Source organism: Lampetra fluviatilis, chromosome 20 (assembly GCF_964198595.1).
Source record: "Lampetra fluviatilis chromosome 20, kcLamFluv1.1, whole genome shotgun sequence".
In the NCBI taxonomy this organism is placed as follows: Eukaryota; Metazoa; Chordata; class Hyperoartia; order Petromyzontiformes; family Petromyzontidae; genus Lampetra; species Lampetra fluviatilis.
Window position 1 is genome coordinate 12731596 of NC_136294.1, and position 20534 is coordinate 12752129.

The window sequence follows — 20534 nt, forward strand, 5'->3', positions numbered from 1 at the left end:
TTCCACATTCCTCTGATGGGGACCAGTATTCTGAGCAGTATTTTTTTTAAGTTGACTTACCTATTTTTTTTTATACTGACCAACAAATCTCTATTTTCCAATAAAACAAACTGTGGCCAATGTGTAAGCGTATTCCGTCATGATCATTTTGTTCCGTGAATAAATAACAAAAAAAGTGATTGGAGATTAAATATTCGCTAGATGTGTACAGCCATCGGGTACAACAAACGTCAGAAGTGTGGGCGATGACAAGGCGACACCAGTGTAAGAGACGCCACGCGACCGGTGAGTAGCCGGCCAGCAAACACGGGGTCCACATGCGTGTGTGGGATCACTGCCCTGTGACGTGGCTATAGCGAACGACACGCGTAACGGGGAACAACTCGGAGGAAGCGTTGATCCAGCAGTAGACTGAAACTGACCATTGATGACATGCTTAGTTCTAATTCCTTGGTTACTGCTGACATAACTCTCTGACATTTCCAAAAGACGCAGTTAACCGTCGTTGGATTAATTAACATTAACGATATATTTATTTGATCAGACAGAAAAAAAAAGTCACTAAATCTCACGGCACTCTTGCTTTGGGTCACTTGGTCAATGCATTTTTAAAGCCAACGTCTTCTACGTGGAGGACCGGGTTACCAGCAGGAAACCCAATGTGTGCGAGGGGACAACACTTACCTTCCACACAGGTCAGGAATATACTCAGTCACAAACTTGATTTCCATAATCATAATCGTCGTTATTCATACAAAAAATAATTACATACATCTCTTCACTCGGTGTAAAGACTACACCATTGGTTTTATCTCCAGATAAGGTGAAGGTGGATAACCATACATGACATGGGGATGTGGAAATCATCGGAACAGTCATCACAAACGTTAACTAGTAGTGGCTGCACGGTGGAAGTAGGTGGTAACTCCATCACGTTGCCACCAGTGATTTATCTGGCTCACAGTCTCCATCAGCCATGAAGAGACGTTCAACTGGCGATCTAAACTCGTGCTGTAGGCACAGCGCACCTCAATAACTCAAATCTGTACGTGATGAGAAAACCCATCACACCAGAGGTCATACTGTAGCAGCAAACATTGATGACCATGCTGTACCGATGAGTCCTAATGATGATGAAGCCGTTGTGTCCTTTTGTCTCACTGCTGGTTGAGACGGCCACATTTCCCCAACTCTTCAGGGTCGGTGGTCTCAACGACAACGAGGCCACACATTCAGTTCCCTTTGAACCGGTGGTGTGGACAAGGCCGAGAAGCTGTTTGTATACGCGATGATGCTCTGTCGCGTTGTTCAATCTGTCGTCGTACCTCAAAACAGAAGTCCTGGCCCAGGATGCTGCTGTGCACGGGCCGGATGGTGACCTCGTCCTCGAGGCTCAGGTCCAGCGCCTCCACCGCGTTGCTGGGGCTCAGCAGCGACTCGTGGGAGCGCGACGACTTCAGTCGCGGTGGCGCCGCGTTGGAGCGGTTACTGCGCACATCACGACGACACAATCACGACCGCCATCACCATTACCACCACGACAACGCTGCTCTGCGGCCACAGATGTAAGCCGCGGTGGTGCCGCGTTGAACCGGTTGCTGCGCACATCACGACGACACAACCACCATCACCACCACCGTGACGACGTTTCTCAACGCCCACGGATGTAGTAAGACTTTCGCTGTGGCTAAAACCTCGTGAAATAATGGACATTTGTGAAAAAGAGCTTCATAGCTCATCGGATTCCTCCAGTATAAATATTCTGATTCTGATTGTCTGCAGCTCACTCCGAGATGCAGAGAAACAGTGGGGCTCATGGGTAGTGGGCAGGGAAAAGCAAGGTGGCCGAGGTGACCACGGAGTGCACAGAATGCCCGCCCCAAGAACTCTCTCTGCGTCACGTTCCGTGACCCAAATGGGAATTGCTAATTGTTCAGATTAACTCGGCGACCGGTGAGTGGCAGTGGCATGGACACAGAGAAACCACCGCCACCACCACATTACTCAACAGCCACAGACAAGTGTGCACAACATAAACCCCTGGTGCAATTGAAATTTGTCACATTCGAAAGTTACTCGCAATTAACTCAATTGGAACCATACATAGCAATCATCGGCCCTCCTTTCTGGTCGACTGAGGTCCATTTGCAGGCCAGGTGCTGTGTCACCATGTGCCGTGCAGGGACAGCTCCCGCGGGGGGTGCTCTTTCAATATGTTTGAGATAAGATGCGATGTAAAGTGGTTGGAGATTATCAATGTTCAATATGCATCACCCGCCCACAACAGGGAGGCATGTGTAATTCATACTTATATATCCTCCACAACGTCGCAAAAGATTGATCATATGTATGGCTCTTGCTAAGCATTAACCCAACATTTCTTAAACGTGTACCCTGAAAACATTATTATATTTTTACACGCTCACCCACTTTCCTTGAAGGCAGTCGTTCCTGCAACGAGCGAACCATCCATGAAATGTACTGCTGCTAGTAATGATTTCACACCGTTTTGGTATTTAAAATGATTGCCACCGATATTTTTTTCCATTCCACAAAGGTAACCGGGCGAATGTACAAACAGCACATCTAATTTGCCGATAGCGTTGAACTTGTGCAACTGGATGGCGGGTATCGTCGTCTGACAACAAGGCCTAAGATAATCAATTTATAATTACGGGGCTTTCGTGATTCGGTCAGGAAATTTGGTGGCAGAATTCACGCTAGGTTAGCAGAGGTCACGCCATAAGGGTCACAAGCGCTCCCTCCATTCAACGGGGCTGGCGCTTTCAGCTGCTCGTCTATTTTATTGCCACTTTATTTTAGTGTCAGATAAAACAGTTCAATATACGATATAAGAAGCAGCGTTGAAAAAAATGCTCCAAAAAGATATATGCTTAAAAAAATTACATCCACTGTGTATTGGCTATGACAATTTTAATGTTTACACGACCGCAGCAGGGCAGTAGGTATACAGCACATATCAGGTCGTGTCATTGCAATTTGGATTAATGGCGCATTACATGAAGTTACTCTCCCATTTCTCATTAATGGCACCCACTTGAATATAAACAGCAATCGTCAGTTTAACGTACAATCGCACATGCCAAGTACCTGCGATTTTGAATTTAAAAGAAGCGGAAGACACAAAGGTAATATGGAGTAAGGCAAACATAATCATTCTTGACGGTAGGCTTATTTGCTGGAATTGATTTTTATTGGGTTATTTTTTTCAAGTGGGGAAAAGGCAAAACCTCTGGGAGTAAACAGCAATATCAGGATGGGGGTCACTTTGAGAGGGTACTGCATTGACAGCGAGAAGGATGCAAGTTCGACTCCCGGTCAGTGGTTGCTTCGGCCCATTAGTCCCAATGTGGATGAAACCATTCTATGGTTTTGTCTTTGTCTCGGTCTCTACGGACGAGTCCTAATGAGGAAGAAACCGGTCTACAGCCAGGTTCTCTGTTTCACTGCTGCCAGTTGTGACGGCCACTTTTCCTCCACTCTTTTCAGTTGTTTGTCCACGTGACAACATGGGTACACATTCAGTTATTTTGAGCTGGTGGTCTGCATGAGGCTGACAGCTCATGCACATGCAATGCACACCTCTGTGTGTTGTTAAATCTAAGCCTTCCGCGTATGATGGTGTGAGGTGAAAGGTACTTAAGAAGCGAATGGGCCCCGCCAAAACGATGTGTAAATTACCACCACCGACTCAGCGCTGCCGATATAAATGAGCACTGAACCCAATGCTGAATTGAGCATTTGGACACTGTAACTCTGAATCATTATAAAGCACGACTATCCTTCGCGTGGTTGGAATGTTTGCTTTTAATCTGGTTCACACAGGGTCAGCGGTTACATTCCACCAAACTCCCAGCCATGCTGTGGGACATTAGCAAAACAAACCGTCAGACGTGAAGTGGATGCGAAACACCTTGCCATCTTGTGACCGTATTTGCAAAGGCAAATAATTAAGTGCCGATGTCAGAGCCTAAAAATCCCTTATTTGCCACACAATTACAATATAAGTATGATGATATAGCATCTAAATGGAACTGCATCTCTAGACATTGATTTTAAACATTATCTTCAACTGAACTGAAATCCAAAACCAGCTATTATTATCCCGACCTAACAACGGTCATCTGGATCACCCTTGCAGAAAATACACTTTCCTATCAATACTATCTCACTCGGTTCCAAATCAAGATAGATTAATTCATTATGTAGTCATATCTCATCCAAACGCCCCACCACATTTTACATTATACGCATGCATAGATTAATGATGCATAAATAATAAAATAATGATGTTATAATGGAATTTCTCCTGCCGGAAAGTATGGTAATTAAATTATTGACGGAGGGAAGGTACTATAATAGTTTAAACCAGATTGTGGCAAAGTGATACTGTGCAAGCCCAATCATTGGCACCACTGGCACACGTGTTCTGCACGAACAACACCGCATCCCTCGCCTGAGGAATGGTCAGCCATGGTGAAGCAAATCCCTGGGAGGCAGGCACTGCCTTGGGTGTGACACTGCCTTGGGTGTGACACTGCCTTGGGTGTGACACACTGCCTTGGGAGTGACATACTGCCTTGGGTGTGTCACTGCCTTGGGAGTGACACACTGCCTTGGGTGTGTCACACTGCCTTGGGTGTGACACACTGCCTTGGGTGTGACACACTGCCTTGGGTGTGACACACTGCCTTGGGTGTGACACACTGCCTTGAGAGTGACACACTGCCTTGGGTGTGACACACTGCCTTGGGTGTGACACACTGCCTTGGGTGTGACACTGCCTTGGGTGTGACACTGCCTTGGGTGTGACACACTGCCTTGGGTGTGACACACTGCCTTGGGTGTGACACACTGCCTTGGGTGTGTCACTGCCTTGGGAGTGACACTGCCTTGGGAGTGACACACTGCCTTGGGTGTGACACACTGCCTTGGGTGTGACACTGCCTTGGGTGTGACACTGCCTTGGGAGTGACACACTGCCTTGGGTGTGTCACTGCCTTGGGTGTGACACACTGCCTTGGGTGTGACACACTGACTTGGGTGTGACACACTGCCTTGGGTGTGACACACTGACTTGGGTGTGACACACTGCCTTGGGTGTGACACACTGCCTTCAGTGACACACTGCCTTGGGTGTGACACACTGCCTTGGGTGTGACACTGCCTTGGGTGTGACACACTGCCTTGGGTGTGACACACTGCCTTGGGTGTGACACTGCTATGGGAGTGACACACTGCCTTGGGTGTGACACACTGCCTTGGGTGTGACACACTGCCTTGGGTGTGACACTGCCTTGGGAGTGACATACTGCCTTGGGTGTGTCACTGCCTTGGGAGTGACACACTGCCTTGGGTGTGTCACTGCCTTGGGTGTGACACACTGCCTTGGGAGTGACACACTGCCTTGGGTGTGTCACACTGCCTTGGGTGTGACACACTGCCTTGGGTGTGACACACTGCCTTGGGTGTGACACACTGCCTTGGGTGTGACACACTGCCTTGGGTGTGACACACTGCCTTGGGTGTGACACACTGCCTTGGGTGTGACACACTGCCTTGGGTGTGACACTGCCTTGGGAGTGACACACTGCCTTGGGTGTGTCACTGCCTTGGGTGTGACACACTGCCTTGGGTGTGACACACTGACTTGGGTGTGACACACTGCCTTGGGTGTGACACACTGACTTGGGTGTGACACACTGCCTTGGGTGTGACACACTGCCTTGGGTGTGACACACTGCCTTGGGTGTGACACACTGCCTTGGGTGTGACACTGCCTTGGGTGTGACACACTGCCTTGGGTGTGACACACTGCCTTGGGAGTGACACACTGCCTTGGGAGTGACACACTGCCTTGGGTGTGACACACTGCCTTGGGTGTGACACACTGCCTTGGGTGTGACACACTGCCTTGAGTGACACACTGCCTTGGGTGTGACACACTGCCTTGGGTGTGACACTGCCTTGGGTGTGACACACTGCCTTGGGTGTGACACACTGCCTTGGGTGTGACACTGCCTTGGGAGTGACACACTGCCTTGGGTGTGACACACTGCCTTGGGTGTGACACACTGCCTTGGGTGTGACACACTGCCTTGGGTGTGACACTGCCTTGGGTGTGTGACACGCTGCTTTGGGTGTGACACACTGCCTTGGGTGTGACACACTGCCTTGGGTGTGACACACTGCCTTGAGAGTGACACACTGCCTTGGGTGTGACACTGCCTTGGACTGGCTTCCTTCTCTCGTTAACAGTCTTGAGCAGGTGGCGTAAATTCCACAGTCATATGGTGAGGCTGAGGCTTTGCACAGGGCAACCACCGCCAAATTCCCCACAGTGCCGCACTTATTATACCGACCCCGCATGCACGAAGGGCCGAGTTGAAACCTGGCTTGGGAGTTGAACTTGCAACCTTCCAACTGTGAGCAGCGCACATTACCACGGTGCTGCGCCGTCGGGTTGATAATACGTTTCAGGGAAATATTGCAAAATATTATCAAAGGTTACGATCCAGATCACTGAGAAATATCGCCGTGCATGGTTAAAAGAAAAGGTACCCACGCGTTACGCCGCATGACGGTGCATGAAAGAAAAATATCCAGGCTCGATTTTTCTAAAGAAAATGTTATTCCTTGGTAATAACTGCAGCCTGCAAAGGTGACATAACAGTCACCCAGTCTATTTCATGTACACTGGCCTTTCAATGGTATCCAGTGACGCACAGATATACAATAGGCCATCCTATAGAAAGTAAAAAATGTGTAACGTAAAAAAATATAATTTCAAATTGCTTTGAAAAACTCGATTGACATTTTGCGCGCAAAGTTTTTATCCAATCCATTATTCTGCAACAAAGACGGCACGGTGATACAAGATTCACTGGCTATGTCCACAGAATCATGTTCACCTGTTCTTGCGGAATGCAGCAGAGCTCTGCTTTGTATTTGCTTTCGCAATGAAACGGTGAGGAAATATCTGCGTTGTAGTACCACGCGGTGACGTTAGATAAAAAAAAAGACAGATACAAGAGACGAAAATATGACCAAAAATGTTTTACTTCGGGGAAATAAATTCTCGCGGATTGAGTGTGGCATATTAATATTCATACCCCACACGCTGAAGATTGCCAGCACGCTCGTCTTACAATGTGGCATACTTTGACAAACACCAGCGCCGGCAATGATGATAATATTAAAGTGGAGTACGAGTGTTCTGCGCAAGTGCTTTTTCTTTTGCAGTCGAACTGAAACGGTGCCACACCGTGTGGTTGGGAAGTGGGCGATAGCAAAGGGGGACCCCCCCCCCCAGCACCAGTGAGGCGTGGCGAGCAGATTGACGACGTTGAGGGCAGGAGAAATTACACGGCTTGCCGAAGCAGGCCGGATGGAGCACACAAAAGGTAGAGGGACTGAATCAGAATCTTTATTTAGACTAGGGGAATCCGATGAGCTATGAAGCCCTTCATCACAGATGTCCAGTCTGTCCAGTGTGAATAGCTTCCAGGAAAGGGAGTGTGCAGGGGAAAAGCTGCTTCGGAGGGAGGCATGGGCGCTGACCGACAAACGGAGTCGGACGGTAATCATGGCCAGCAGGGATATTAATGGTCTAACAAATAAACAGAGGCTACGTGGGATGTTAGTTGACCTGCAGGTCTCGCGTGTGGTGGATGAAGTGTGGGTACGCTCGCTTCTGCCCAGCCTGGAAGAGTAGGCCAACGTAACACTATCTAGCTTTCCTTTAGTGGAGACGCCCCAGCCAGCAGTGGCGTGAGCAAGCAATTGCAGGGAAAGACTGGCTTGCAGCTATGACAATTATCAGCAGACAGAGGCCACTGCGCAACAGTCTGACCTGTCAGGGAACATGGGCGAGAAGGGACCGGAATTGGCAGGGGATTATTGAATGCTAGGGGTTGGAAAATTCGCGAGATAGGATGACATTGGCAAGGCTCGCGGACTGGGAGTAGAAGGGGGCATGTGAGAGCTGGCTGCAGGGTGTAGAGCGTGCAGGATTGATAAGGAGTAACACCGCTAGAAATGCCAAAGCAAGGAGGCTTTGAATAATACATGACTGGTTTTTGTATGGGGGTACCGTTCGTGTCACGGCATTTGATAATATTTGCTAACATGCGACCTCCCGTGGCTCGCGGCATGGCAAGTTAATTGCAATAAATGCATTCCTGTACGTACGAGAAGCTCCTCGCGAATTTTAACTTCGTAACGCATTTTTTTAATCACAAAGATAAGCAAAAAGAAACGGTAAAAGTTAAAAAGTACAATGTTTGAATTAGTTTCAACCAAGCATGTGTCAATAGTAATACAGCAAGAATTAGCATTCTGGGCAGAGACACCCAATCCTATCATGCAAGGGGCGAGTAGTGTCTTCACATTCTCCGGACTCATCACGCCAAACTAATGCACCCTTCAATAAAGCAAGCATCATAAAAGCAGGAGACGGATCACCAATCTCGCTTCTCTGTTCTTAATGTCATCCACTCAAACAACTGCACAATGTAAACTAGCACATGTGCAGAAACCCCTTGCATCAGCACCGACATTTATTTTCTCATGTCAACAGGCCCAGGCACACGGTCCAGATAGCCCAACGCGCGCAGCACCGTATCAATACAACTCTGATCTGTGGGAAGCGACATGATGCATTTTTTTTCTGCCACAGCCTTTGAGCCACTTTCAGTTGGCGGTGTGGTGCAGTGTAACTGTTGTGCCTCACAGAAAGAAGGCGCACCTAGGTTCGACTCCTGACTGTGGTGCCTTTCTTTTGAATGACGTCTGTAAATTGTCCCATTTTCTGCAGGGAGTTTCCTCCGGGGTTTTCAGTCTCCTCCCCAAAGAAAAGAAAAAGCATGCAATGTATAAGTGGTATGGGGCTAAACATCCCAATGCTGACAGATTGCATACAAATCACTAATATGGGATTATACATACGGTACATACAGTGAGGGAAAAAAGTATTTGATCCCCTGCTGATTTTGTACGTTTGCCCACTGACAAAGAAATGATCAGTCTATAATTTTAATGGTAGGTTTATTTGAACAGTGAGAGACAGAATAACAACAAGAAAATCCAGAAAAACGCATGTCAAAAATGGATTTGCATTTTAATGAGAGAAATAAGTATTTGACCCCTCGGCAAAACATGACTTAGTACTTTGTGGCAAAACCCTTGTTGGCAATCACAGAGGTCAGACGTTTCTTGTAGTTGGCCACCAGGTTTGCACACATCTCAGGAGGGATTTTGTCCCACTCCTCTTTGCAGATCTTCTCCAAGTCATTAAGGTTTCGAGGCTGACGTTTGGCAACTCGAACCTTCAGCTCCCTCCACAGATTTTCTATGGGATTAAGGTCTGGAGACTGGCTAGGCCACTCCAGGACCTTAATGTGCTTCTTCTTGAGCCACTCCTTTGTTGCCTTGGCCGTGTGTTTTGGGTCATTGTCATGCTGGAATACCCATCCACGACCCATTTTCAATGCCCTGGCTGAGGGAAGGAGGTTCTCACCCAAGATTTGACAGTACATGGCCCCGTCCATCGTCCCTTTGATGCGGTGAAGTTGTCCCGTCCCCTTAGCAGAAAAACACTCCCAAAGCATAATGTTTCCACTCCGTGTTTGACGGTGGGGATGGTGTTCTTGGGGTCATAGGCAGCATTCCTCCTCCTCCAAACACGGCGAGTTGAGTTGATGCCAAAGAGCTCCATTTTGGTCTCATCTGACCACAACACTTTCACCCAGTTGTCCTCTGAATCATTCAGATGTTCATTGGCAAACTTCAGACGGGCATGTATATGTGCTTGCTTGAGCAGGGGGCCTTGCGGGCGCTGCAGGATTTCAGTCCTTCACGGCGTAGTGTGTTACCAACTGTTTTCTTGGTGACTATGGTCCCATCTGCCTTGATATCATTGACAATATCCTCCCGTGTAGTTCTGGGCTGATTCCTCACCGTTCTCATGATAATTGCAACTCCACGAGGTGAGATCTTGCATGGAGCCCCAGGCCGAGGGAGATTGACAGTTCCTTTGTGTTTCTCCATTTGCGAATAATCGCACCAATTGTTGTCACCTTCTCACCAAGCTGCTTGGCGATGGTCTTGTTGTCCATTCCAGCCTTGTGTAGGTCTACAATCTTGTCCCTGACATCCTTGGAGAGCTCTTTGGTCTTGGCAATGGTGGAGAGTTTGGAATCTGATTGATTGATTGCTTCTGTGAACAGGTGTCTTTTATACATGTAACAAGCTGAGATTAGGAGCACTCCCTTTAAGAGTGTGCTCCTAATCTCAGCTCGTTACCTGTATAAAAGACACCTGGGAGCCAGAAATCTTTCTGATTGAGAGGGGGTCAAATACTTATTTCCCTCATTAAAATGCAAATCAATTTATAACATTTTTGACATGCGTTTTTCTTGATTTTGTTGTTGTTATTCTGTCTCTCACTGTTCAAATAAACCTACCATTAAAATTATAGACTGATCATTTCTTTGTCAGTGGGAAAACGTACAAAATCAGCAGGGGATCAAATACTTTTTTTCCCTCACTATATTATACGTGAACAATTGGCCAGAACGTCATAAAAATAGTCATGAGATTCAGTGAGGCTATCCTTGATAAACTGGTATAATGATCATAATAATATTGATGAGTTTTTTTACATACAGCAATTCTCCAAGATAATGTACCCAGGAAATACGTTTATATTTGGAAAGCTATTTGTTGGAAAAATGTGTGCAAGAATAAGGCGATTTCTGTTAATTGTGTGCACTTTAATGCGCTGCCATTCGTTGGAATATTCTCCACATCTTGTCTTAAATTATGTTTCGAAATCATTATGTATATTTAGTTTTCCAACAAAAGTGATTGCATTGTGGTTTTCAGCCGTGATACCAACGCAATGTCTGTGTGTAACACGAGTCGAGCAGTGAGTCATTGCGGTTTTATTCATATAGACCCTGCCAGTCTGCGCTACAGAGGACACTTCTGAAAGGCAAGAATGGTCCCTTTGTTCCCGTGCAGCACTTGATACATCGCAAAGGTGCTGCCGTAAACAGCGTTTGCATCTACCCTCCGTCAGACGGCATCAGGGATGTGTAAACACAGGCAGCGTGGCGAGCGAACGCACAGTGCTGCACGGGAAAACTAAAAAAAGCTTTTTTTTACTAATTTGCAATGATAGCGTGGTGAATGCATAAACTGGCATTGAGATAAAATAACAAAGTGACAATTGTCGTCGTCTTTGTCGGCCAGTCACCACCCTCAACCGACGAGATTATCAACCATGGTGACACAATTTGACGTTCTACCAAAACCAGAACAACTGCCACACGTCAACATTTCTGAGGGCAAAGCAAACTCAGGTCGCGTTCCTCCAGGAGAACGCAACCCTGGAAAAGCTTTTGGAGGCGAGGCGACTGTGTCGAGCTGCCAAACGCCACCGTTACTTAAATCCCAAGTGTATTTAGTTTAACGCGCAGGATTTCACCGACGATTGCTATCAATCAGATTGAGTGTTGGGGAGCGAATTTACTACTATATTTACCCAAGAATGTCAGTGTGTAACGCGCGTGACGTCACTCCACGTCAACCAGCCCCCCTCATTAATAATCATGAATAGGTTATGTCCTCCACATGGACCCGCCCTCAATTAATAATCATGAGCAGGTGACGTCACTCCGCACGGAGAACCCCCCCCCTCCTTAATAATCATGAGCAGGTGACGTCACTCCACATCAAACAGCCCCCTCTCATTAATAATCTTGAACAGGTGACGTCCTCCAAATGGACATCCCCCCCATTAATAATAATTAGCGGGTGACGTCACTCCACATGGGGGGGGCGAGGTGCCTCCTCCCCCCTCCTCAGCGTCAACTGCAAAGGCAGAATCCTCATGCCACGCGATCTCCGTAACGCTGTTGAGACATAGAAGTAAAAAGGACGTCATGATGAACAAGGGATTATAACCTTTAAATGAAATAAGCCTGTGTCACCGCGGCCTTACAAATTGCACACGAATGGATGCAATGAATATCACGTCGCGGTCTGCTTTTCGCTTGCAAGTTTCAGATTTACTACAATACACCCGTCCTTGTACGGGCAAAAGGCGAGTTGTTAAATAAATGTGTGTCAATCGCTCTCCAGCACACGGTTGGTGACAGTGGTGCTCGCTAACAGGCCACGAGGGAGTGGGTGGCCAGCACCACGCCCCGGGCACCTTTGTCACCCCCGAGTGGCGATGTTTACATGCCGCACCAGGTACTCATTTGAGGCTGAGTCGACCTAGGTGAGGCACCAGGACCGCTTCATACAATCGTCACCGGTGCTGGCCGTGAGCGGGAATCGAACTCGGGTCGCTGGGTTCGTAGCGGGAGCGCGCGGAGCGCTGCGCTACCGCTCCCCACTGATACCACACACGCACGAATGCACCAACACTAAAATAAATTGGCACGTTCGTTCACGTGACAACGTTATTACTTGCCTGTGTTGGGGGGCAGGAGGGTTTACGACAACACATTATATTCACATGGGCGATCTGACTCAAATATCAATAATTAATCAAAGTACAAAGGCTTTAAATGCGATTGACTCTGGTGTAAAGTTTGTGAGCGTGCCATCAGGAGTGCTTGTTATGCGGTATAATGTGTAACAAACTCATCTTTTGCACTATCGGTAAATCGGCCATCGGGCGTGTGGTGTCTCTAATTATTTATCACAGCAAACAAGCCAACACTGGGACCATTACGCTTGCATAAAAGCATTACCACACAAGAATAAATATCGATGCTAAACCAACGGAATGTGTGTTATTAACATTCAAATCCTGCAACACCTAATGGATTGCTTAGATCATTTTGCTTTATTACATTTTAATTGCTAATAATTAAACGTGACGGCAGAACCCTACACAAGTGGTGGGTCTGCCAGGAAGAAGACGAAGTGTAGTAATGGAGGTGTACCGGCTTCATGTTTCAATCACAGTGACAAATCGTGACAGAAAGCCCGTTACTACCCAGCTGCTTTTGCTTGTTGTGGGGGAAAAAAAACTGTCCCTCATTTTGATTCCCGCAGGAGAGGAGGACTGCCTTGCCTTCGTTAATGGGCAAAGTCACCTGCCCACACTCGGAAGATTCATTACCCAGCCCGTGGAGGCCCAGTTTGCCTGGGGGGGGGGGGCGGCAGATGTGTACAGAGCCACTGGAAAGTCACAGTTAACTCCTTCACTTGCAAATTCCTTCAACGCAAACAAGGCGATCACCTTACTCACTCGCGTCTGTTCTATCTCAGGACAAGACAAGGCGCCCTACCTAGAGCCGCTTTTTTTCGCAGCCTTTAGGATCCATTCACACCCCCCCCCCCCCCCAAATGATTTATTAAAGTAATAAACGCCATCAACTTGTTTGAATGGGCAAGCGAGACAATCCCATTGTTTACGTGGCGCAGGGAGCGCGGCTGTATTGTCTTTCTCCAGCTGGCAGAGTTATATACATACACACACATTGATTTCTCAAGGACTCATGAAACCGCCAACCCGCCAACCCGCACCCCCCAATCACTCTGACCCCGCCTCCCCCTCCACCATTCCGACAGCGAGAGCGGGGGACGTGGCAAGATTATTTTCTGGAGCTCAGCCCCGGACAGCTCCGGCTGAAATTAAGCCCTGTGCACACGTACTGGAGGCAAGCAGTTGCGCATCTTGTAATCTAAGAAACAGCGTGATCATCACTGGCAAGAACGGCACATAATGAGCTATGCCACGGGTGAAAGCAGCTCCTGATTAGTAAATCAAAACACCAAAATGCACCATGCATTATAAGGCACTGTAAGACGGTCACAATTTTAAATGCTTGGTAAATAAGAGGAACATATGAAGCAAATTAAGTGCACAGACTGTATGGCTATTTAGGCTAAAACATGAGCCTAATCAGCTGCAGGAGATGCAGTGGAGACACTGGATCTCTCCTGGAATTCCCTGAGGCGGTGGCATGCAAGTGTATGTGCGCATGCTTTGCATATGGATGCGTGCGTGTGCAAGTGCGTGTGTGTGCATCATGAGTTAGTGTGCGTGTACTTAGCAATTGCCTGTGTGCACGTGGTGTATGTGCGTGCGTGCACGGGTATGCAGAGATACCTACAGGCAGCAGCCCACCAGATGTGATCCTGGGCACGACCAGAACATGTCAGCGGGGAGGAAGAATTTACGTCTCATTCACAAACACAGCTGCGGTCACAGGAGCCCTGGAGGAGGAGCAGCGGTGGTTCTGAGGAAAGCCTTCCCCGTAGCGTGCGCTCCGTGCTCCCCTCAGTAGTCTCGTGCATTGCAATCGCAGTAAGCCTGTGCATCACAGCAAAGCGTGGCGTCGGTCTTCCCAAAACGCGCTTTGATCCGCGTGCTGCGCGTTCAAATCCTCCGCACAACTCGGGAGCGGTCCTCAATCGAGGCTGACTTGGGGGAGAGCGCGCGAGACGATGTTGCTGGTGGCCGCACGCGCGACGTTTCAGCGCCCTTCGCCCGCTTCGTGCACTTCTCTGAACCGGCTCATTTTTTTCACGCAGCAGCTCCTCTTCGTTCCGGCGAACGAGCCCTTACGAAGGAGCGCAGCACAACATCCACGCCAATCAGCCCTCATTTGATTTAATTCTAGGACTAGCCGGCGCTGTGCTCCCACTTCGAGATAAAAATAATTAAATGCAAGTAACGCCCTGGGCTAAACAAAATGAACGTAGCTCCTCGAGAACGACGACAGCGACCGTCGTTTTTGGCGTTGCTGTGGAATCCCGGCAGTGGTGGCAGAGGCAGCGGCTGGACCGAGCGAGAACAGCTGATGTGAGCGCACACGGCGGAGCGCACGTCGCCCCAGCTCTGCACGACGAGCGAGCGAGCGGCTCGCAGCTCTGCGCTGCCGCCCCACGCACTAATCGCGCATTCTGTTGCCTCGAGCCCGCGCCGCACATTCCAGGCCCCCGAGATTATAAATAACCGGCGCTGAGCTGACGGCCTCGGCACGGTTTGCTGACCTCACTGGGCAGATAAAAAAAACGCAGAAACGAGTCACAATCCCGCCTGATTTCGACCAAACAAATGTCCGTGCGACCCCCGATTGGCCGCCAGCCATTCACAGTTACCAAAACGTGAGCCCGTGACCAATGAGTAGCAAGCAAATCGAGACCAACGCGGAAGAGTAAAAAGTCGAGAGGAAAAAATTGCACGACTTCATTCCCCCACGCCCTCCGAGTAAAACGCGTTTCTCCTGCCCAGCACAAATTCTCCCAACGTGGAGGTTACGAGTGCATAATGCTTGGCTACACACCGTGCCGCGTGTAAACCAAACAATACTCTCCTCTTAAGAGGATTGGGCATAATACACACACAAAAATAAGCCCGCAACGCTTACTTATGGATACGTACGCTCACGTGAAATGTTATGATGCATTGGTAAGAAATGCTAAAGGTTACATGTTTATGATCTCTTCAGTTTCATAATCGATTTTAGGGTGTTCGTAAAGTGTCGTACACCCGCCTCCACCGACACAGCCAATTAATAAAGCTGTCACGTGAACAAACGTGGCCGATTGAGGAATGCTTCAGCACACAGGCCTGATGATGATGATGGCAGCTGTAACTACCAGCAATTGTTAAATATTTGTGAGATTTACCTCCAACATACTCAAGAGCTGAAGAAATAATACAATTGTATGTTTGTTCGCGTGCATTGATCGTCGAGAGGAATTGGTTTACTTTTGCAATTTGCACTTGTAAACTTTATTTGTTAGTGACTTGCTTACCTTCACGATACTGTGCACACCTAGCAGTGCTTTTGTATTGCTCCTGTAACGTTCAGATTTCACTAGCCGTGTCGGGTGGAGGAGGGTAGAGGACACACACCTCATATACACGATTTGACCCAAAACTCAATTATGAATCACAATCAAAATACGTATTTATATTGGAGGAATCCGATGAGCTATAAAGCTCTTTGACACAGATATCAATTAGGGGCGCATAAGAACGTTACAACAACAATACAAAAATATAACAATAGTGCAAAGTACAAGAAAGTTAACAAATAACACATAAAACTAAACCATCCCCATCCTACCAGGCAAAGCCCACTGAGGTGTTAACTTATTTTCAGAAGCCACCTGGCCCCAAATGATAGCTCAACAAAGTGGCCCATCACTTGGACATTCATAGCAACAAAATAATCTCAATAATCTCAATGCATGTGATCCTAAATGTGGAGGGGAAAACCCGGAGGACCCAGAGGGAAAAAAACCCACGCGACCACGGGGAGAGAGAGACGCGCACAAAGCCTGCGTGATAAATAATGTTCACGTGCAGGATGAGCAAAATAAGTTCATCCCATGCTCCACATTTGGTGACAATGATCATCAGGATACGAAGATGGTACCTTAGCATCAAAGGCGTTAATTTCAAAGGAAAATAAATCAAGGGTCTAAATCCGCGCACTGCGTTTTGTGTTAATCCTGCACACGGAACGCCGTTCGCAGGGTCAGTAAAAAATAATTAACCCGAATAAAATAATGCGAAACAACATGGGACCTCCTTTGCCAGTACCAAAATATGAGAATAGGTTCCATTGTTTTTGGGCTGTACGCCTTTTGGCGTCCTCTGGTCTAACACCGTTTGAGACGAGGCTCAAAAGAGAAAGCTGTCTCTGGTGTGGACCAATCAGTTTCAAAGACGATGCATATATTATCAGAGTATGTTTTTTGTTTGCATTTTGACCACAAATATTGTGGTTAATGCAGACATGATTCCTTGTAAAAGGTTTCAGTTTGGTGTTTTAACAACTTAATACCTGTTTTGTTGCCAGATAAAAAAGGAAAAACCTATTCTCAATGCAAAACTAATTACATTATGTTTGTGAACACATGCAATCATCATGTGAATGATTCCCACGGATTAAGTAATTTATAAGAGAACACATTATTTTCATTAGCAATGCCTCAATGTTAACTGCAGACAATTACTGCATCAGCAAATTTACGTTCAAAAGTGCAAGGTTGTAAAAAAAAACGTGTCAACAGTAATTATTTAAAGCCGTACGCCAGCACTCCTTGAAATTTGACTACAATGCTTGTCTAATTGGGACTTCCTTACCAATCTAATTACATTTCATACAATAGCAGCAACTTGGGGGGTTCCGTGCTGCTGCTGCTGCTGCAGCCGTGAGCTCAGCTGCAGTCGCCTTCTTGTACAGTCACAATTCACCAAAAAATGTTGACCGCTGCGCTTGGAAACTCTCCGTCCATCGACGACTGCACATTGACACAGCAGTGCCTCTGTCCTCGCCGAGAGAAATTTGGTCAACAAGTATGAGCAAATTATTCCAAAAGGGGGCTTCAATACATTCATTTCCGAACCGACGCGCGCTACGTACAACCGTCGTGTGTTCATATAATTTGAAAGGATTTTAAATCTCTGGGTGGGGGTTGATGACATGAGCAAGCTGTGCATCGCAGTGTCTCCAGGTCTGTTTCATTGAGCTCCGGTGGGAAGTTTGTCAAAAGGCCAAAGGTTCACATTTCCTTCTCTTCAGCGCATGGCTTGAATGGAGTTAAAAATAACTGACAGACACCTTGTGAAAGACCCAACGCAGAATATCCCTGGGCTTTAATCTTCTACAAAGCTCATGGTCCACCATAAACTGCATCCACTGCACAAACCACAGCAGTAGAGGTGGATACCTGATGCACAAGTGGATTTTTTTTTTTACTCTCCAGTAGTAGTGTGTGCCGATGGACGCAATGCCCGATCCACACACATGAAGGAGCCATCACAGCGATGCACTCTGCTGCTCCCGACGCGGTTATTTGGCTTGACCACCTTAACGTGAAATTGCAGCCGTTGTTGCTCTGCATCAGCATCAGCCATACGAAGGAAGAAGTGCCACGGGTTCCACAAGGGCAAGTGCCCAAGCGTCGACAGAAATCCGAGTTCTAAACTCCCACACGAGAGGCGGTGGGCACATCCTGGCGCTCGCGTCAATTACAAAGCGAGAGGGAGGAGGGTGTGAACAGTAGAAGAATGGGAGAGACGGCGATGAAGAATGGGAGAGATGGCGAGCCTAGCGGCGTGGACGGGCGGAGGGGTGGAAACGAGCCTGAGCTGGCGGCTGGTGGGGCGGATTTGCAAGCCCAGAAGGGCAATGATCCCCTTGGGGCAATGGGCTTTGTTAACCCTGAACTGCGATGGCCCACAGGCACGGCAGCAGGATGGGAGGGAGAAGAGCGATGGGATAGAGGGTCATGTCGCGAAACTGCAGAGTAGATGTACTTGCAGGAGTAGTCGGGGAAGAGTGATGCTCTGGCAGTGCACACAGCCTGTTGTGTTGAGAGTCAATATCTCATCTCAAACAAGGTGAAGGGTACGACTACATCTTGATCATACGGTGGAGAGAATAAACACGTTCCCAAGGTGTAGTGCCCTGCACTGCTAATTGTATAAGCACACCGCGCATGGCATATCATTACACAAATTGTAGATTAGAGTAGAGAGATTGCTTGAATTGCAATATTTCAAAACTGGAACGCACCATTTTGGCAAGTCAGACAAATGCTCAAGAATTCGAATTTTACACATCATCTTTAGAACACTAAATCCTTTAAGTCACCACTGGACACACACCGTGGTCCCCCTGCACACCTCTTCATTCACGGAACATGAAAACGTAACATTTTCAACCCGCCAAAAATCCATCCATCTAGAATGGCATCAACACAGTGTGGTTGCCGACAGTGACGAATATGCTAATGGTGAATTTTAAATGGTTAATCTGCGCATTAATCCTGGCTTCCTTACAGCCCGTAGCTGACTAAGTCCGTTAATCAGACACATATACAAAATACAGTAATGTCCTTAACCTTGTGTTCTGCGGCTGGAGTCGGCGGAGGCTGATAACGGCCGCTCGAGCCATTCGTTTCCTTGTCAGCTCACGTTGCTGCTGCTGCTGCCTATCAGCTGAACGCAGCGGCGTACTGCTGCTTGCTGTGAGCGCTCACTCTAAGTACGCGCACGACGTGTGACGCCGCGTCTTTAAACAGTGGAGTCATCGGTGTAATATCCACACTGACCAACGTTGACCGTGCACTTTTATGAACATAAACTAAATATACGGGATTTTCCCCACCACAACGGCATTAGACCGATGGTGCTGCACGTATCGATCGTGAAGAATCACGCAATTCAGCAACTGTACACAACCGTGTTAGCTTTCTGCGCTTTCTTTCCAAGGTTTCAGCGGTTCCAAGTATTGCCGGTAATGGACTGACGTGCCTGATTGACTCCGCTTTTGCATTGCGAGCATCTTTAACAGAGAAGGAACAGAGGTCACTGCAGCGAGGCTGCCGCCGCCGCTGCCACCGACGCCGCTACTGCCGCGCAGAACATTCAACATAGAATCACTTTGACAGACATATTTTCAAAACAGCGATTTGAATTAAAATCGCTTTACACACATCGCCACCCGCTCTGTGAAGAAAATTTGTATTTGACGGAATCATGGGACCTCAGGCGAACTTATCGAGTCAGACGACGAGAGTTGCTCATTACTGGAAGCAATCACAAACAGCACTTAATTTGATTCAAGTTACCATTCGAGTGCCTATGGCTACCTAAAAAAGGCTCATCCACCGCTTTCATAAGAGTACATATGAGCTGACCGCGTGTGGCACACATTGCATTAATATCAGCACAGTATTATATAACACCGAGCACTTCAGAGTCAGGAACACAACATTGAAATATTAAGGCATTATAATGTATCGGAATTGCTGTTATTTTACTTTGAAATGTTTCCAAAACCTTATCAACTCTTTCCTTCATTATAGTATGGATATTGCACCCTTAAAACATCACAGCAACTGCTGTAGCATTTATCGAGTTATTACAATTCAAATGAATCTGTCAACAGACATATGGAATGGCTTTCAGCAAATGCCAATGACAAGACGTCTGTCAAGGAAACAATTAAAAGGGTTTCTTAGACTGGAGTCGTGACAGTTCCACACGCACTGTAACTTTTGAGTAATTTGTTCTATCACACATACACACGAACAAACCAAATAAGCCAAAGATCCCCCACGTAGCCTTTAACTGATTCTTGGAGCAAGTGCTGTTAGCGAGCACAATTTAAGGCAGCCACGTGCGGCACACGAGGGAGTGGGTGGCCAACACCACGCCTGGCCGCCTTTGTCTTCACATTGCTGATGTTTATACACCGCATGAGGTATTCATTTAAGGCTGAGTCGACCTAGGGAATGCTCAGGACCAGTTCAGAAATGCATTACTGATGTTGGCCATGAGCGAAAATTTAACCAAGGTCGCCCAGTTTGTAGCCCAGTGTGCTAACGACTACACTACCGCTCCCTACTAACATACACGAAAGACAAAGATCCCCTGTAGAGCCTTAAAATACTGTTGGGACAAGTGCTGTTCGCGAACACCTAATGAAGGCCAGCACAGCACAAGTGGGAGGAATGCACCACGC

The 20534-nt window shown here is 47.5% G+C and overlaps 1 protein-coding gene across 7 annotated transcripts in view; it reads right to left on the reverse strand.

The window, feature by feature from the left end:
* Positions 1-20534, reverse strand: part of LOC144937974 (ras GTPase-activating protein nGAP-like) — a 585198-nt gene that overhangs the window by 87391 nt on the left and 477273 nt on the right. For 6 of the 7 annotated variants that reach the window (XM_078865638.1, XM_078865636.1, XM_078865637.1 and 3 more), the window contains one exon: positions 1326-1488. In XM_078865638.1, coding sequence (XP_078721764.1) covers positions 1326-1488 — 163 coding nt within the window. Of the gene's footprint in view, positions 1-1325; positions 1489-14156; positions 14685-20534 lie in introns of those variants that run through there. The other variant, XM_078865642.1, reaches the window with a different exon arrangement.